The 19609-nt window shown below is 36.1% G+C and overlaps 1 protein-coding gene across 5 annotated transcripts in view; it reads right to left on the reverse strand.

The window, feature by feature from the left end:
• sona (sol narae metalloprotease) overlaps positions 1–19609 on the reverse strand; it is a 330966-nt gene that overhangs the window by 29380 nt on the left and 281977 nt on the right. For 4 of the 5 annotated variants that reach the window (XM_083113324.1, XM_083113325.1, XM_083113323.1 and 1 more), the window contains exons 6-10: positions 12188–12509; positions 10307–10427; positions 7992–8121; positions 6005–6147; positions 3019–3074 (exon numbers count right to left, since the gene is read on the reverse strand). In XM_083113324.1, the coding sequence (XP_082969450.1) occupies positions 3019–3074; positions 6005–6147; positions 7992–8121; positions 10307–10427; positions 12188–12509 (772 nt within the window). Of the gene's footprint in view, positions 1–3018; positions 3075–4822; positions 4876–6004; positions 6148–7991; positions 8122–10306; positions 10428–12187; positions 12510–19609 lie in introns of all 5 variants that reach the window. The other variant, XM_083113326.1, reaches the window with a different exon arrangement.

The raw sequence follows: 19609 nt of genomic DNA on the forward strand, positions 1-19609 counted from the left end.
TTCAAGACTGAGAATATAATTAATTCCTGAAAGAAAAAAAAAGCATACTTCTGACAGAAAGTTACAGCTAAAGCTAACTTCTAGCACTGATTACACTGAGATAAGAAACATGAAAAAGTAATTAAAAAAACAACACAATTACTCTAAAAATTGTAAGTACAAGAATTCCAGAGTAGTTTTAATTGGTTAGTGGTTCAAAATGTGTAAAACTTCAGTTTTCTGTACAATGGCATGAAACATACAATTAGCGTAAAAATTGAAAGCCTTGAATCAAATTGAGGCCATTGCACTAAAAACATTGTGCACTATTATGAATCAAATTAAACTTTAAGGTAGAAGTCCCATTGCCACTGCCCCCCCCCCCTCCCTATAGACCAGTGTTTCTTTTTTTCAGGTAACACCCTCAAAATGCTGGGTCAACATTGAGATTTTTGTCCACTTTGGACAACAAACCTTGATCATTCGGCAATGCACAAATTCAGTCTCGGAATTGCTTTATGCCAAATTAAGGGAAAACTGTACACTGAAAGGAATTAAGAGAACATCTTACATGGTGAAAATGATTCCTAGTAATATATTCATGGATTACAACAGTAGCGTGCGGTGACCATTTAGGTAGCCGAAGCACTGAATATATAATTTTTAAATAAACAATAATACATCAAGGGGCAGGGTTGCCTTTTTAAAAACACCGCATGCCACTGTTTTGCGGCATTTTAGTCTATCACGGGCTCCACAAAAATGCTTCTCGACATGCGAATTGCATACCAAAGCTCTGCTTCGGTAGCTTACCTTGAATGCACGCCACTGGATTATAATCATAATGTTTAATTTCAAATCAGTGCCAGTGCTAGAGGGAGCGTAGGGCAGATGCCCTGTAGCTGCCCTCTCTTCCCCAGCAAGCAAGAGGAACTGAATAAATATATCCTCTTTTATGTCAAATTTACAGTTTTTGTACGATATTTAGTGTTTTTACATCCACACTAACTTTCTCTGATGCTACCACTCTTTCAAATACTTTTATGCTTAAGCTGTTGTTCGTAAAAATAATGTTGAAAATTTCCAATGGATAAGTCTATCTACTCAGAACTTGAATCTACATATCAAATTTCAGTGTGCGTTTTAAATCTATTTAAAACTGGTAATTTTCGTGCAATCATCCTGCATGAATGATTTTAAACTGAATTAATACACAGAGAAACCTGAAATAGTGAATTTGAAGCGAAACATGATTGGATTGGTAGTTCAGTGATAGAGTATTGGAATTCCTAAGGTTCCTTGATCCTTGCTTGATGCACATTTTTAAAACAAAGCCTGGTAATGAACAATTTCCTACATTGAAGGAACTACTGTCATATTTGAACATCAATTATCTAGGAAAATTAATAAATTCTCTCTTGAAAAATGCATCAATACACCATTACTGACTTGTATACTTTTGAATCATTGTAGAGTTAATACCTTTCTTAAATTTGGATCATTTCCATTCCTAAAGAAGCACATTCACAACTGAAATTTTACACGTGTTATATTTGTTTTAGTAGGAGAAAAAAAGCTGTACACATTTTTCAATTAATCTAACTATTTAGTTTGTTAGCAAAAAGAATTTACATGGTGCTATGAAAACCGAAAACAACTACACTACAAAGTTATGACAGGCATCAAGTTACAGCCAATGAAGCAAGTTTGATTAGATATTAGAGAAAGTTTAGTCCCCCACGTTTGACAGATGTAAGCAGCATTGCCTTACCTCATTCCATAATGCCTTTTTGTGTGTTTTGTCATGTGAAAAAGAGAATAAAAACGATATAGCATGTCCAAGGAATAATTGTCAAGTTATATAACAGAATGGAAATGTAGAAAGTGACTAATTGTCAGCTTGGTACAGTTGAATGTATCATGGAGCTAAACTGGTACCTTGTACTGTCTATTATCTTAATATGGTAATAAATACATACGTTTCACAAAACAAGAACGAAAAATGTGACAGCTCTAAGGACCAATTTGGTTCCTAGATGCATGCGCATCATTATCTAGAAATCACTGTAAATATTTTCTTTCTTGTCTTAGATTTAGATTCTTTCATTTGTCACTGCATGTCATTTTTTTTTTTGTTTTTTTAAACCCCAATTTGTCTTGTCAAAGCATTTCAGAACACAAACTTATTATAAATCAGATTGGACACACTATCTCTTGTTATTAAGTCATTTAAATAACACTTTCAGATATTGTTGACAATTTTGCTATGAATTGAGACTTAAACAATGAGAACTTAGGAAAAATCCTTCAAAATGAAGTAATTTTGCTGGCCTTTTACATTTTCAGAAGATTTCTCACAAAATCTACATTTTTAAATAAGAATTTTCAGATTGAAAAAATCATTAACAAATGAGAGTAGTAGTCTCAAATTGCTATTTCATTCATATTTAATGAGCGTATAAATTATATTTCCTTACATTTCCTTTAGTTGAGAAAGAATTATCAATCCAAAAATTCTATAATCTCAGATATTCAAAATTTTAGAATCGCAAATGATGTTCTGAAATACCTTTGTAATTTGTTAAGCAATTCTTTAGTGTCTTTTTTTTTTGTCTTTGAAATCTAGGAGTACAGATGAAGACAGTTGAGTGAAGAATAAATCTATCGGCAGGCTTTTAAATCGCTAATCATATCTATGTACTTTTGGTGCAAATGCAAAAAGCTACTATTTTATTTGTATTTATGATTGCTTTTTAATCTTCAGTTTAGTACTGTAATTATAATAGAAGTAATAATGCAAATTATACTTTTGCTTTAAGTCTTCATTTAAATTTAATTTTTATGAATTATTTAATTTATACATGCACAATGTGAAGTATAGTTTAATATAGGTGTGCATAAGTATATGCACTATCTTTTTTTTTCTTTTTTGAAAAACAAAGAACTCTTTTGAATGCAGCACAGTTTTCAAAACTGGCAAAACAATTGTTGTGTATTTTCTTTTTTATGGTGTCTGGTCTGTTAGTCAACCCAACCTACCTGCTGTACCCCTGTTGCATATGTCATTAGCATACTGCCGCCTGCACATGTCTAATCTGTAAAAACAAAAGCCACAATTGTTAGGAGATGCTTTACACTTTATCCACAACTTTCCAGAGAAAACCAAGTTGGAAATCACCTTCATGACATTTTTCAGTCTGCATTCCTTACTCCCCACGATATCTGCAAGGAGAATGTTAGTAGGTTCTGTTTTTGTTTGCTAACTTCTGCACAATTTATCTTATTGCGATATTGATTTTCTGTTTCAGTTTCGTGTTTGTTTATGTATTATTTCAAAAGAATAACAGTGGAGTGCTTGCTGAAAGAATTAGTAAAATTCGTGAAACATATTAACCGTGTCTTTGATGAAAGAAGAATAGAGATGTGATAATGTCTTGCTTAACTATAAACATCATTTACATATATTGTTTTTTCATTGGAGGTGGTTCTCAAAGATGTTTCTGTACATATCAGAAACAATGAAATGCTCAAAAATTGACCATGTAATCTCGTAATGAAAAACTTAAATGAAAATTTCTATTAAAAACCCAGCTTTACTAGTACGATTTAACTGATTGAATTATGTTATTTTATGTAACTTTTCTACCACTGTCAGCTAACTGATGATGAGGATGAGTGATGACATGAAATTGAATCCAGGACCTCTGGCATCATAGCGGGCTGTGCTAACCACTTCACCACGGAGGTCTGCAATCGTAGTATTAAAGTTGAAATTTTAGATTGATTGATTGATTTGGTGTTTTAAGTCCACTTTATGCACAGTAAGGCTAATTGGGACTGAACCTACAGCTTAAACTGGGATCCGAACCAATATGAGCCTCGAACCCGGGACCCCTTGATTACAAGGCAACGATGCTACCACTGTGCCATCGGAGAGGCTCCTGAAATTTTAGATAATTTGTATTTATTTGATAAGCTAGATTGATGTGGTTAGGTTCTGTAAAAAAGTAATTTGATTCCAAACTAATTTAGACTGACTTGGAAGGAAGCAGAGAAGAATCTTGCTAAATATGGGTTGTAGTATTGAAAAACAATGATAAAAATAAGCTACATGGTCCTGAGAGAAACATGTAATAAATGATAATTTATTTTGTGTCACGATATAGAAAATAAAGAAAAGCTGTAGAATTTCACAAATGTATGAAAGAACGCATATAAATGTTGTATTCTGAATACTGTTGCATCGTGGCCATATTCTCTAAAATCAAATGCAGGAGTGATTGAAAATTTTCGAAAAAGACACTGACAACCAGAATTTATTACATTTTGAAGAACCTGTGTTACTTGCAAATTGGACAGAACACCATTGTTCTGTATGATATGCTTTTAACAAAAAAAGAGTGCATAACAGTGACATCTATTAGTGGATCCTCAAACTAGGAAAATTTTGGGTGAGGTAGTGGAGAGAAGGAAACTGAAGTACATATTCCACCAAGGTTTCATCTTGTTAGAATTAAACCATACACCCTATATATCAGAATTATACACATATGGATAAAAAATGCACCAATTTCCCTTGCACTGTTATGGAACATTACATCCCAGTTTTGTACAATCCGAAAGTAGTCCTTTCCCTCAACTTACCAGTGTATTATTTTACAAAATAAGCCTTATCCACACAGCCTTACTTTTATTCCATAGGCTGTTACCTTTAAAATCTGTAGGATAATGTTATTCCAACAAACCCACAGTTTAAATACCAGCACCTGCAGTAACGGTTTATGTACACAAGCAGTATTTATATATACACACAAATGGCTGATGCGAGACTTGTAAAACATACCAGCTGTTCCCTTGGTACAGCGTCCACCCTTTCGTCTGCGGCACATATCATACCTAATGAACAGTCAAAATGATTAGTAGCATCTTTTTTTTCTGTTTTAAAAACAACACACTTGGCACAAAATTGTCTAACAGTTCAAGGTGCGTGACATACCTACCTTACATTAAAATTTCGATGCTAATGCTAGAGTCTGGATGAAATAATGACTTTTGTTTCAAGTTTAGTGGTAAGGATAAATTAACATTGAGGCGCTGAGCTCTGTTTATATTAGGAACTTAAAATGAAATCAAGATTGCAAGAAGATTGTTTAAAAATATAGTTGCAATTGTATAAATTATTTTGTAATTATTCTTTGAACCCTAATGAGAATGGCTCTATTAGCATGCAATGTTAATTGAATTTACTTATTGTCTAGTGTTTTACCTATTCTAACATTACATTTTGGGAGCACCTTTCCTCGTGTCTTCAGGTCAAAAATTTCTTTTTCCAGTGGTGGGGATCAAATCTATGACTGAAGACTACAGAAGAAATGCTCTCTCAAAATGTAGTGTTACAATAATATATGTATAAATAGCAGAAGAACTAGACAATGCACAAATTCCAATTAACATTGCATGCAAACAATTCTTGTAAACTATTTTGAAATTAATTATGGTATTTCCACATTAGCAACATTTCCTATCCTCCTGTATTATTGCAGAGGCCATAGAACAATGCGAGTACAGTAACTACAGTACTGTAAGACCTACATAAAGCCATTTATTTTGCACTAATCTTCAAGCAACAATGATATTTTAAAGTTATGAGCACTCAAAATCAATTTTATAGTTGTAAGAGTAATACATATTTAATGAAACCAATGCACACCAATGTAATCTTAAAATACAAGTCATGTGCATAGTAACATTATTTAAATTATCTAATCTATTGTTTTGAATGAAGTAATTTGAATTTGAAAAACTGAACAGAGCAGTACTTTCAAATTATGTGCACATAATAGTGCCTATTTTGTTATTAAAGCTGATATCAGTGCCTTATTTATCTCAAAGTTGTTTTCATTTTAATTGAAACCAAATAAAAACAACCAATTTGTTATGTAATTCATGTTTTGACAATCAAACTCATTCAAATCAAAGTATTTTTCTAATTTCCTAGCACTAGGCGCAGTTTTGCATTGCTTACTTGGTAACTGCTACTGCTATATCATACACCGGTAGCCGCCTCTCCCGGAACAGGTATTTGCCCATATCAGTGAGTGCAGCTGCAGAATCTATGGCATCTCGACCAACGCGATTCCTTTCTAGGTAAGGGGTTGCATCTCTACCCTACATGAGGAAGAAAAGGCAATTATTGAATTATTTTCTTTCCAATCAAATGAGCTCAAGGAAAGCATCATGAAATGAAGATATCTATTTATTAGAGATGGGGCAGATTAATCGGTACTCTTATCGGTATCAACCAACATAGTCATACCGATAATTCTACTGATCCAATATATCTATACAAAATCTTACAATTTAGTACTGACATATTGTTACAAGTTTTATCAATATAAACTTATCTCCATACCATTACAAAAGCTTGGTTCATCTGGTAAACACATTTACTGAGGAGGTCAATGAACCATTTGAAATTTTATGTAGGATCAGTAGAATATCAGTTTCAGTAATTGTATATTAGTACTTATCGGTACATATTAGTCCATTCCTACTAATTATACTGTAAAAGTTTGTCAAATATAGTTAGTGTAGGGAGGGTTTAATGAAACCAGCCCCCTACCATTACTTTAGTGAACATTTTCACTAATGGTGTAATGAAATAAAAAAGTCTCAAAGTTGATCAAAACATTACATTAGGCGAAAAGACATTTATATTAACATAACACACACATAAATAGGTTTCCAAAAATAAAAGCCTTACTCAACAAAGTCAAATGGAAATGTACAAATTGTTTAGAGAGAAAATTGTATTGGTTATAATTTTAGTTACTAAAATTGTACTGGGCTATAATAGTTGAACAGTTGAACCCCACCAATTATTTCTGTTGCCATGAGTACTGTAGCCTACTTAGTGCAATGTAATCCAAGACTCATGATTGGATGAAACATTATTGAGGATTTTGTCTCATCAAACTGTAATGATAATCACTGGTGGATTTAGTGGAAGAGATACGGGGGCATGCATCCCTCCCAGAAGGCATGATTAAGAATTATGAACAGTCATGGTACAATGATTTCCAAAAGGGACATGAAGTGTTCTGTAACCTAATGTGGAATCCTTTTACAGCTGCATTCTGTAATATACTCTTAGAGACAAAGACCAAACAAATCAGTTTAGCATAAATAGGCTAATCGGGACTGGACACTAAAATATGCCACCACCGGAAATCTAGTTCGGAACATCTTCATTACAAGACAATAACGTGAATATTGCACCATTGCGAATGCCCTCGTAGAAAGATATTGCATGAAAATTTACATTGATGGAGTGAAATCTTCAAAGTTCAAAGCTATATATTTCCATTTTTTAAATCTTGTTAATAGAAGCATTGTAACCAAGAGGTCCCGGTTCATTTCAAAGTGAAGAAAAAGTGGTTCACATTCATTTGAAACTGGGATCCCCATTTTCTTACATTAACACAAAGTGAATCTAAAGCAAACTTTGCCAATCCCCGCCCCCAAATAAACTAACGCAAGTGTACATATGATGCAGTGCCTCTCCCAGAGAAAAAGATTATGGATGTGCCTACGATGATATATGTTCGCCGTGAACTGAAAAAAGTAGACTTGTTTTTGTTAAGTGCTCAACTTTTGATCTTGCCACCAAAGTTGTCAGGTTTGAGTCCTTGCCTGCACCTGGGTATTCTTTAAGTCCTCTTTATGCACAGATAGACTAATTGGGACAGGACCTACAGTTTAAACCAGGATCCAAACCACTATGTGCCTTCACCGGGTGTCGAATCTGGGAGCCCTTGGTTACAAGATGAACCTCTGGGTGTTCTTTGCAAGTATGCCTTGACCAATTTTCTCTAATCATCACTCACCCTCATAATTGACCAAAAGCGATATGCAAAATTTAAGTTGTAGACTTTTGATATTACAATAATCTACTATTGCACTTTTTCTTTTCAACAGGAAAATAGATTGTAATTTGCTGACTAATTACTTACCCGAGATATTATTATTCCCGCTATGCTGATCCTGATTTTCGGCCCTTTTAGAAGTTTATACCTCAAATCTACCCCATTCCAAAATGATACAAAGTATCTTTTTATTTGGACATTGTCTCCCCCATGGAGTCTGAAACGAAAGGAAATCATCATTAGATTAAGCTCCTTTTTTTTTTTGGCAATATTGAAATAGCTTACAAGAAAACACTTCAAAATAGATACAGCATTTTAATTTTCTGCTCGTAATCAATAAATAGTTTATCTTATATTTTCATCAAAAAAATATGAAAGTTTTAAGATAAAATAATATTAAAGAGAGTGATGTGAGAATGAACAGCATAAAATTAATCATTACTAGGCACATATTTAGAGTTATAATTTGGGAGGGATCCGAACCAAGTGTCTTACATTTAAAAATAATAATAAAGTAATCAATAGGTTAATAAGATTAATATATATATTATTATTGCATGAACAGGTAAAAATATAATACAAGAATAGATATATAACAGCATGTATTCATTATCTAGCTATGTCTAGTTTAGAATTTGTATCAAAACAGCTGTCCTACCAAAATGTTATTAGGTTCAGTTAATGGAAATTAAAGTCTCTGGTCAATATTATTAGTAGTGTTAACACTATTGTTAATGCAATTGCACATTACTTCATGTTATACAACATTAAACAAGTATTTTGCTTATTTAATTTTGGCCTTGATAGTCTTCATTTGGGGGGAGGGGGTTCAGGGAGTCTGGACCCCATCTTCTAAATACCTAGTCATATCATAAATTCTGTTACAAAGTTAATAATGAACTACAGGCACACTGAACAAGCTAATATATTAATATTTGGATGTTACAAAGGTACAGGTCTTGCCAATACAGAGCACCAATCACTGTTCAAAATGGCCACCTCTGGCCTTCACACAGGCCCAATGTCTCCGAGGCCAGTCATCGATCGCAGCACGCACAGTCTCGATGGGAAAGTCTGCCACTGCCTTCACAAGAGAACACTTGAGACTCTCAAGGTTTGGATACCTCTTCCTACAGACCACCCCCTCCAAAACGAACCACAACCTGTAGTTCAATGGGCTGAAGTCGGGGCTGTTGGAGGGCCAATCAGCCGGAGCAATGAAATCAGGCACATTCCTCTGAAGCCACTCCTGTGTGGTCTTTGCCTTGTGGGTCGGTGTTGGACATGGTGCGGGTCAACGATTTCAGAAGTGGCTACAACACTGTTGCTTGGTACACTTTTTCAGATGTTTTTACACCATGTTCACAGAAGTGGAGGTCAGTTGTGCCATCGTGCGACCCCCCCCCCCCCAAGCATCACTGTGTCAGGATGATGGCCTCTGAGGATCCGTGGCATGTTTTCATGAGCTTCCTGGGATGCCGCGGCATAAACATGCCCGTTTTGACAATTGTAAGACTCTTCAATCGTGAAGATTTTTTCGTCTGTGAAAAGGATCCTCCTGTGGCCACCATTTGCACAACGTTGGAGTCTTTTTGTTTTCTGCTTCCTCTGGACCTTAAGCTGTAGAGTGAGGAAGTGACCAGTACTTTGCCGATAAGCGCGGAGTCCTATGTCACTTCGGAGCACACGCGACAGACATTTTCGAAATGTTCAGCTCTCGAGCCATTACTGCTTGCTTCCGGACAGAATTTTGTCGAATCCGCGCTGCCACTGCTTTCACAAGCTTCTGGCTCCTCACACTGCGAGGTCTACCTTTTCTGGGGTGGTCCTCATTTGTCCCTGTGTCACAGTATCTGTTGATGGTCCGATGCACTAACGTCCTGCTGATATTGTGACTGTGTGATAGAAAAAATGACGGAATTTGGGAAGGTGGAATGTATAGACAAAGAAACGTGGTCAGAAAACCAGCTTTTTCAGGGTGTTGAAAATGTCCGATGGTGATTTGCCAAACTTGGTGCAGTGCGATTACTGCCACACGGTTCTCGTATACACCCCACTCCATTCAATTCACCTTTCCGCTACCACAGCCAAACACACAATGATACTGGTTGTTGTTTGATCCAACATTGCGGGGTTACCTTGCCAACCAGTGTTGCCATCCCTGTCTAAACTTTGTAACAGAATTTATGATATGACTAGGTACATCCTGTATCACTATATACAAAGAGTGTATCGTAAATAATGGGGTGATGTCTTAATTCTTAATTTTTGCACAAAGTACAAATAGGTTGGAACATTAAATGCAATTCTTGCATGTAAAATCTGTTCCTTGTGCAAAGAATTTCTTAATTACTCAAAAATTATTTGAAAATTCCACAGTAAAGTAAATTATTTTGACATACCTGTAACCATCGTAATCAACTATGACTAAAATTTCTGGATAAATAACATATGGTGCTTCTCGTTTTGTAATTGTCCTTTTGCTTCGATATTTTGTTGGAAGACTATCTGGTTCCATGAAAGCTGCAAGACAAAAATAATAATTATAAAGTAATCCCTTATGTATTTAAAATGTATGTCGAGATTATAGAGGAAGTGTTTTTTAAACTGTGAGCAGAAACTTGAGAGTGGGAAAACTACTGACAGGTTGGGCAATATTTTTAAGACTTATAACCGGGGAAAAAGTGCAATCATGAACAGGAACATTTGCCCAATTCTCTTCAGTAAAATAGTAAAAAGAATGGGGGAGGGGTTGATCCCCAATAGTGCCTAAAACGAATATACCGTCTTTTAACACAGGGGTTAATCCACACTTTTCCATTGGGGAGATTAAGTGTAAATTAGAACAATTGATCTTAAATTGGACCTTCCTGAAAAAAAAATTGGGGCTGATGAGGAAAAATTTAAGGGATGTTGGGGTGTGTAGATAAATCACTGGATTAACACCTTTTCCCTCTTGTTTGTTCAATGCTCAGCATTTTCATTGTGCACTGTAATCTATTGTCATATTTGTACCTCTGTTCTGGTAGCAGTGCTGCTACTGCCATGTTTAAATTAGTCTCCCTCGATGATGACTCTTCTGTCACAGTCATATATCCAGGTAGTGATCTATCCACACATCCCAAAATTTTCTCAACCCCCCCCCCCATTTTCAAAGGCCCAATTTATGGTCATTTTGGCTCTAAATCTACACTAACACCCCCTTTCCAGATGGAAAATTCTGCATAAGCCTCTGCATCCAGGCAGTGCTGTAATCCCAAACGTTTCACATGGTATATACAAAGTTTCGTGAAATGTGAAGTGGAGACCATTTTTTGATTAACTATATGAATCACATAAATTAACTTCTACAAAAAAAAAATGTCATAATTGGCATAAAAGAGGCATGACACAGTAGTGAAGGCATTTTTAAAAATATGAAACATGCATTTTAACGATTGCATATAAACAAAGGTTACAGTAGTAATTTATAGGCCATATAACAGCATATTTTATTTTCTTGTTGATACTGCTTTTGTGAATTATCAGTTTGAATATTGTTAACAACTTTAATGCTACTGCTAATTAGTAATTATGCTAAAGCTAACGAATTTTGGAAAAATACTTATACGAATAAAATAGCGAAAAATGAACAGAAAAAGCAACATTTGTTAATGTTAGCAAAAGTTCTGCTATAGAGCGACCACAAGGAAAAGAACCTTCAGAGAAAAGTCTCCGTACATCTCCCCCTTCATCTGTTCAACTCGAGCTATAAGGAAGCATGCTCCACTATCCCCCTCCCCTCCATGCAGGAGTAGTGCACAGGAGTCACAAGTCTGTGCAGGTTATTTTGTTTGTGGTTCAACTATATTATCTGTACACATTTCTACAAAATTATTATAGTCAAATGCCAGTGATAAAATACCCTCTCCTATTTTCAACATTATATTCCTAATCACGTGAAACAAGAACTATTTGGCCTAAATAAGTAAATAAGCTCAGAGGAGTAATGGCCTAATTACATTAATAAATATAAACAAAATGAAAGAAGAAAGTGTATGCATTGTAGCAGAGCGTTAACTAGAGGATGATATATGGTGTATACTGCTGTATACCCTCGACTACAGCCCTGCATCCAGGTATTCTAGTTTTAATCACTTGATAGCATGTAGTTTGCACATCTTCCGAGGGCACAAGTATAGCTATGGTTCTGGGTATACCTTAGTACATGCACATTATTAGAAGATATAGCACGTTATCTTGAAATAAGTATACAACAGTATGTGTATTGCTATTTCACTTACCATAATCACTATACATTTCTGGTGTGTTTTGTTTGTACACGATGTGAATTCCTGATGTTTGTTTGTGAGTGCTTCTTTTCGTTCTTCCTAGAGTTCCATTAGAAGAATTAGATAATAGACGAGAGGCAGAATCATTGCCTTTTAGAGGAAAGCCATCAGGAATCGCCACCTCCTCTTTAATGTTCTCATCTTCGTCGAGAAACATTTCGTCGTCGTCATCTTCGACTACGACTGCTTCTGGAACATTCTTCGATTTGGCGAAATGTTTACGAATACCTGATGGAGCTGGCTTAACTACTAGATTAGTTCCTATCGTTCCATCCTGAAATAAGAAAGACATCATTCAATGAAGCAAATATTTGACTCCAGAAGAGAAAATATACTTGCGTAAAGTCTGACTTCCCTGATCAGAAAAAACACCTTCCAGATGTTAGACAATGCTACAGAAACTTATTACCATAAGTAGTTTAAAGGATTCTAACTCTGATTTTTTATTATCAGGGCTCGAAAGTTGAATACCTATAAATTGCCAAAAAAGACCTATAAAATACCTAAAAATATATAAAAAGGACGCATAAATGTGATCTAAATTAATTAATAACTTCAGTTTTAATTACATATTTAATGAATTAAAAAAGTACAAAATTCTGGTGGTATGGAGCACACAGTGCAAAAAAAAAAAACTGAAAGCTTCAAAACAAGAGAAAGGTGCCAGTTACAGCGCGACCTTCCAGACAAGTTACCGTTAAAGGACCTTGTACCTTACCTGGTTCAGTCGTCCAATATATATATATATATATATATATATATATATATATATATATATATATATATATTATTTCTTCACTACAGAAAGATGTTTAAGAGGTGATGAACTGATGATGATTCGAATTGAAAATGGGCAGTAAAAACGTAGTTGAAAGAAGGTGAAGTTGCAAAAAAAAAAAAAAAAAAGCCGTTAAGACCTAAAAAAAGGACCAATAAGCCAAAAAATGCCGAAAGAGGCAAAAAAGGACAAATAAAACCCACCTTTTTCTGGCCTACAATGACCAAAAATGAACATTATATATATATATATATATATATATATATATACATATATATATATATATATATATATATACATATATATATATATATATATATATATATATATATATATATATATATAAATAATGTTGGATCTCGTCTTCGGACACTAAGAAAAAAAAGGATTTTTCCTCAACTTCCGAGCCGTAGTCCGTATTTTCAAAAAAAAAAAAAAAAAAAAAAAAAAGGGCGAGGAGATGGGATCCACACACACTCAACTGTTTATGCACACCGAGGAGCGGTAGTTATCGCGAGGACGCGTATTGACTCGCCTTTTTGAACTGAAAAATGAGGTAAAATGTTTCCTTTCAAAATTAAAATCCGATCTGGTAACGTATTTTGAGAATGAACAGTGGCTTTGCCAACTAGCTTAGTTGACGGATATATTCAACAAATTTAACGATCTTAATCTTCAATTCCAAGGCTTCGACAAAAATATTTTTAAAGCCCGTGAGAAAGTGAAGGGATATTATAAGAAAGTATTACTTTGGATTGATTGCGTTGATGAAGGAAATATTGCAGTTTTTCCAACTGTGTTGGAATATTGTGGACAAAATTATGTTAGTATTGCTGGTGAACTTCTGGAAATAATCAAATTCCACCTAGAAAATCTCAGGTTACAGTTTTTGAAATACTTTCCAGAAATTGAGAAAGACGATAACACACAAGATTGGATTACAAATCCGTTTTCCACCACCGCCATCAATTCCTCTGATCTTCCAGTAAAATTAAAAGAAAGTCTGCTGGAAATGTCCACTGATAGATCACTTGAAATACAATTCGAAAACGTGTCTATTTGCGAGTTCTGGTGTTACGCACGCAAAGAGTATATTGAACTTACTGACACTGCCATTACACGCCTTCTTTCCTTCCCCTCCACTTATTTGTGTGAGGAGGGTTTTTCTGCATTGACAGCAATCAAAACGAAACACAGAAATCGCCTGAAACCAGAATCACCACTGATACTCGCACTAACGAAGATTCGGCCACGAATCGAGGAGCAGAAAACAAGCTCAGCCATCTCATTAACAGGTAAGAAATATTAAAGTTCATAATATATTTTTGTTATACCCGTAATTTTCCTTTATGTTATAATTCTCCTTTTTATAGTAAAACTGTATTATTTATTTTAGATGTAGTTATGTATAATCTGGTCCTCCTCCGTAGCCGAGCGGGTTAAGGCGTTCACTCGTCTTAAGATCGTTCGCTGCGGGACGGCGTAGGTTCGAATCCGGCTCTGGTCGGAATTTATACCTACTATAACGGCTGGGGATACGTCGGGCCGACCCCCCGACTATTCCACTACTGGTTGAAGATCTCCACGCTTAGAGGTGACGAAGGAAAGCGTGGGAGGGAGACTGGTAGTCGGTAGGTATGCCTAGGCCCTTCATGGGCTGTTGTGCGACGGATTATTATTATATATAATCTGAATTAAGGATAACTCGGGGAAGGGAGGGGGGTACACGCTTTAGTGGAAAAGTTTCTTTAGGGGTACGCGGAGAGAAAAAAAGGTTGAATACCACTGCTACATTAATGAAATATACTAAAAAAATAACCAAGCTTTTTCTCTTCGCTCATAGATGGCAGCACAAGGTCATTAGTTTTTGTTTTTTTAGCGATTACAGAAATTATGTAAAGCTAGAAAGCTTATCATTACTCTACACGCTTCTTACACAGTAATTGACCTCTGAAAGACACGAGAAGAATACACAGTGAGATGTGACTTTTTATAGATTTAGGTATAGTTTAAATCCAAATCTTCCCAACGAACAATTTCTGAATGTATTCATAAAAAAGTTCCGAGGCAACCTTACATCTGCACTAACGTTTAAGGGGCGACGATTGACGACACAAGACCACAAGAAAGAAAAAAACACCAAAGCCTGTGATAATTATTCACTCGCATTGTTCATTTTCCGCTAAGATTTATTGAACTTAGCTGCTCATTCTGTAGAACTACGCTCCCCCCCCCCAAAAAACACACGTGTCATGTTCTTCCTCTATTCATTCAACTTTGCTCTTTAGTTTGCAGACACACTTTCTGATCGTCCCCGAAAATGTACGAACCCCAAACACTTCCTGTGCTTCCCTGTTATTACCCAATCAGATTCTCGTGAAAGGTGTTCCGGTGATGTTAATGCCCAGAGAGTAAATAACGCACCGTTTAACCTTTAAATGGCTAGCGGGTTGTTCGTACATTTTGAAGATATCTTTTCGATCTTTCCAACAGTCAATTGTTTTGCCATTTTTTCCATTTTTCATTTGTCGAGATTTGTTAAATTGCTCTTTCAGAATTTGCCGTGCAAAATTATTTCCTAGAAACCCATTGACCTTTTTGTAAGTGGAAGGTAGGCATTTACGTTGGGGTAATCTTCTTAAGAGATCAAATCCAGCCTAGTAGCTATTACCGGTGGCGTGCTCAGGGCGGGTTGTTGGTGGTGAGCATAACCCTCATTTTGGCCAGCCCCTCCCAAAGGAGGAAATATTAATGTAGTAAAAATGGCGGATTGACATTAAAAAAATGAAGGCATAACTAACCCCCCCTCTCTCTCACGAAATTCCAAGACATGCCACAGATTAACACTTTCAATAATGGGCGTGAAGAAAGACTGCTCGCGCTTTGCTTTCACTAATATAACACGAGAGAACATGTCCAGTTTCTTGATGTGACCAGAAAAAGAGGGATCGAAACCAGCTTGTAAAAATCGAGACCGAGGCTTGAACATTTTACCTCAATTAAATTTACTTTACAATGGTACTTCTTTAGACAGTCAATACGGATATCTACTTGATCATTAATAAATGCACTGAATTCATAAATACATTGGAAGACAAGCCATTATTAGTGGAAATTGTGAAGTTGTAGTGCGTGGTTGCATGCATGTTTAGGATAAAATCCCGTTTTCAAGGGTTCGTAGCGAGGTGTCAAAACAAAAAATTATATTGAGATAAGTTGTTTGCTTAATCACCTTTATATGTTGTTAAATATTGTGCGGTAACACGCTCTATAGGCCATTGTTGTTTATACTACATATTTATAAACTCGAGAGGATTGATTCATTGATCGAGTTGGTGTTTTAAGTCCACTTATGCACAGTAAGGCTAATCGGTTCTGGTTTAAAGTGGGATCCGAACCACTATGTGCCTCCACCTGGAATCGAACCCGGGACTCCTGGATTACAAGGCGATAAACTCGAGAGGAAACGAGATGTTTATAAATCGAGACTGGACCGAGAACGAGATAGTCATGTATTACAGCCACGGACACTTCTGGGTTGTAACAATCCCATTAACTTTCAATCGTCACAACCCAGAAATGTCCATGACTGTACAACTCGATACAGGACAAGCACTGCACAGGTCTCGTCTCGCTACCAACATTACCCAAAAACAAGTAGGAAGTTTTAATACTGAAATTAATAAAATTTGGATCGAAAATGCAGGTAATCGCGACCAACCGATATGAAAAGCAAGTTGGGTTTTCAATGCGGTATCATGAAGGATAATGTAGGATTAGGAATGGAAATACAGAACTTTAGAGAAAAATAGTTTTCTTGAATTGGGAGCAGAACGTTTCTTTTTTTTTTATGAGGTTTAAGTCTAAATAAAAATGTTTTCTGAAGACATTTCAGTCTACAATGAAGACACAACAATGTATGAATGAGTTGACCATAAATAAAACTTTTTATAAAACTAATTTCAATTTCGTGCATGAATATACGTATTTTATTAGGTAAAACAACTCTAATGTTACGTTTAGGCCGTTCGCCGGGTTAAACTGCTTGACTGCGAGAGGATGAATGTATGGGGGATGGAATAAATTACGCTCATTGCCCTTTACCAATATTTAATAGAATTCGCACAAGCGAGAGAGGATGATCACGCACGAGCCAGCAAGATATCTAAATACTGATAATGAAAACCCCAAAGTGCCACCACTGTACCTGTTTCGTGGTTCCTCGGCTGAGTCACGACGTGGCACTGTGTCGGTCCATCGAAGGTCCTCAGTGGGCTCGCCCAAACCTTTTAGATGGACCAACTTAACACGGTCACCCGCAACACACTTCCCACTGCGCTTCTCGATCAAGACTACCTTGATCAAGACTAGTCTGCTGGCGTTTCTGATTACACATCATTTTATTTCCGGCTCGTGACACTAATGGCATTTTAATATTAACAAATGTTTCCAAGTGTGATATAAAACGCAATATTTACATCTTCATAATTAGTCTTCTTTTACCTGAAAAGGGTTCTACCTCTGCAATATTTCTCTTCGGAATGTGTATGAACATATTCAGCCGTCTTCTTCCATAAAAATATGACCCACTTTCTACGCTGCTTGAATCACGAAGAACGCATTCGAGCACGAGGCTCAGAGAAGGATATGTAACAGTTGCGTAACATTGTTATTCGTTGAAAACTTGAGAACATTTCTTGCTGGCGTGAAACACCAAGTCAAAAGCTATTCGGCGGAAACAGTGAAAATTGCAAAGCGTGGAGCGAGCAATTATCTGGTAACGACAGTGCCAAGTTCAGCTTAGCACCGGTTTCTCTGCCTTTCTTTTGTTTTTCTCTTTTTTGTGTTACCTTCGTCTAACAAAAGATACTCATTCTGACGCTAATAAAATACTAAAAGGATTTTTACATTAAGAGTCAAAACAATACTGTTTTATATTGTGAAAAGTTTACGATTCGAAGCATGTTTAATGCCAATAGAGACAAAAGACAAAAAAATGTACATGATACGTGACGGTGACGAGACTACTACTAGCGCCAAAATATTTGCAGCGGCCAATTCGAATCTACCGCGCAGTGCCTCACTTGGAACTATAAAACATACAAGCTCATGCTTGTTACATCATTCTATGCAAGTAATTGAGTGTTACTGTTGTAATAAGTACCTTTTTGAAGAGTAAATTGCAAGAAGAAAACGGATCAAGTTATTTTATAGCGTCCTTGACTTTACAACTCCAACGGTCATTGAGCATAGCCAAGGTCAAACGAAATGTCCAAGATTGGAGAGTTTTTGCGTTCAATGAAGTACGAGAGAGTGCTCAACTGGCCGATAAAGTAGTTTTTGTTCCTCAACGGAGAAAATCGTTTCGCAAAAGATAATGCCTGATTTGTTGATTTAACTTTGGATAATGTATTTGTAGTGCACTTAAGGTTAGATTTGTCACGTTTTTAAATCCGTAATCACTGCATAGGTACAGAAGATATGCACACACAACGCCCCCTCAAGGCCTACTTGATATGTCGCACTCCAGACAATCCACGTAATTGTGCAGGAAGAAGAGAATGGCCAAACGTTCTTCCTACATCTGGAAGACATGTAACCTTCCCCTTCTTCCTTCCAGCATTTAAAAATTGTCTTCCACACGCCGAGATAACCAGGTTCACGAGGTGATTGTTGATTTTGAGGCCAAGGCCGTCGAAATGATGGAGTAGTCATCGTTAATGTAGACAGCGTACGTCTGCGTGAGTTGCAAGTTTATTGTGTGCCTTTAAAAGTATGGTAATCGACAACATTTTTGTGTTCTGCACAGACATTGCGTAAGGACTTCGTTGTGCAAAAAATCGATAGACCGTGCGCAAAGACTTTAATTTGCGGAAAAACATCATGGATTCCTCATCAATTTTACTCACGGTTATTTTGGACAATGGAGATGTATAAAGAAATCCATGTTGGCCTATGTGGCGGACTGGTCAATACATCTTTCACCCTCATCGTCGCGATTAACAAAAGAGAGTATGTTTGTCAGACCTAATCTATTTTTTTTCTCTCTCTGTTATCGCGCAATGCTGCATATCAGGCGCAAAATTACTTTCTACAACAAGCTAATTCTCATCGTGAACTTGAATCTTATTGTTGCAACCTGAACGATAGCGTACGATGCATGCCATTTGTCTTGCCAAATTTATAGAAAGATTACGCTTCTAGTCCCCTAAAACAGAACAATTAAACAATTAAAAATCAACCAACATATATCATTTTGTGGTCTTTAATACTTAGATTGGGATACTTACGGATTCAGCGGCGTACTACAACTGTATTAACTGAACTTTCCTAAAAAAATCAAAATGCAAGGAAAGATGGCAAAATATACGACTGACTGCTGAAAACAAAGGAAAACTTAACCACCCTCTAAGGTTATACCCCCCCTAAATAAATTTCTGGGCACGTCACTGTATAGGTTCAACACTGCGTATAGGCAATTGCGAAGTTAATACAGAAAATGAAATATGATTATGTCAAGTAGTGGCAACAGTGCAAGACTAAATGGAATATTGAAGTCACCAACTCGTATATTTGTAGCAACCAATGAAATGAAT

This window comes from Lepisma saccharinum, chromosome 27 (assembly GCF_977018435.1).
Source record: "Lepisma saccharinum chromosome 27, izLepSacc3.1, whole genome shotgun sequence".
In the NCBI taxonomy this organism is placed as follows: domain Eukaryota; kingdom Metazoa; phylum Arthropoda; class Insecta; order Zygentoma; family Lepismatidae; genus Lepisma; species Lepisma saccharinum.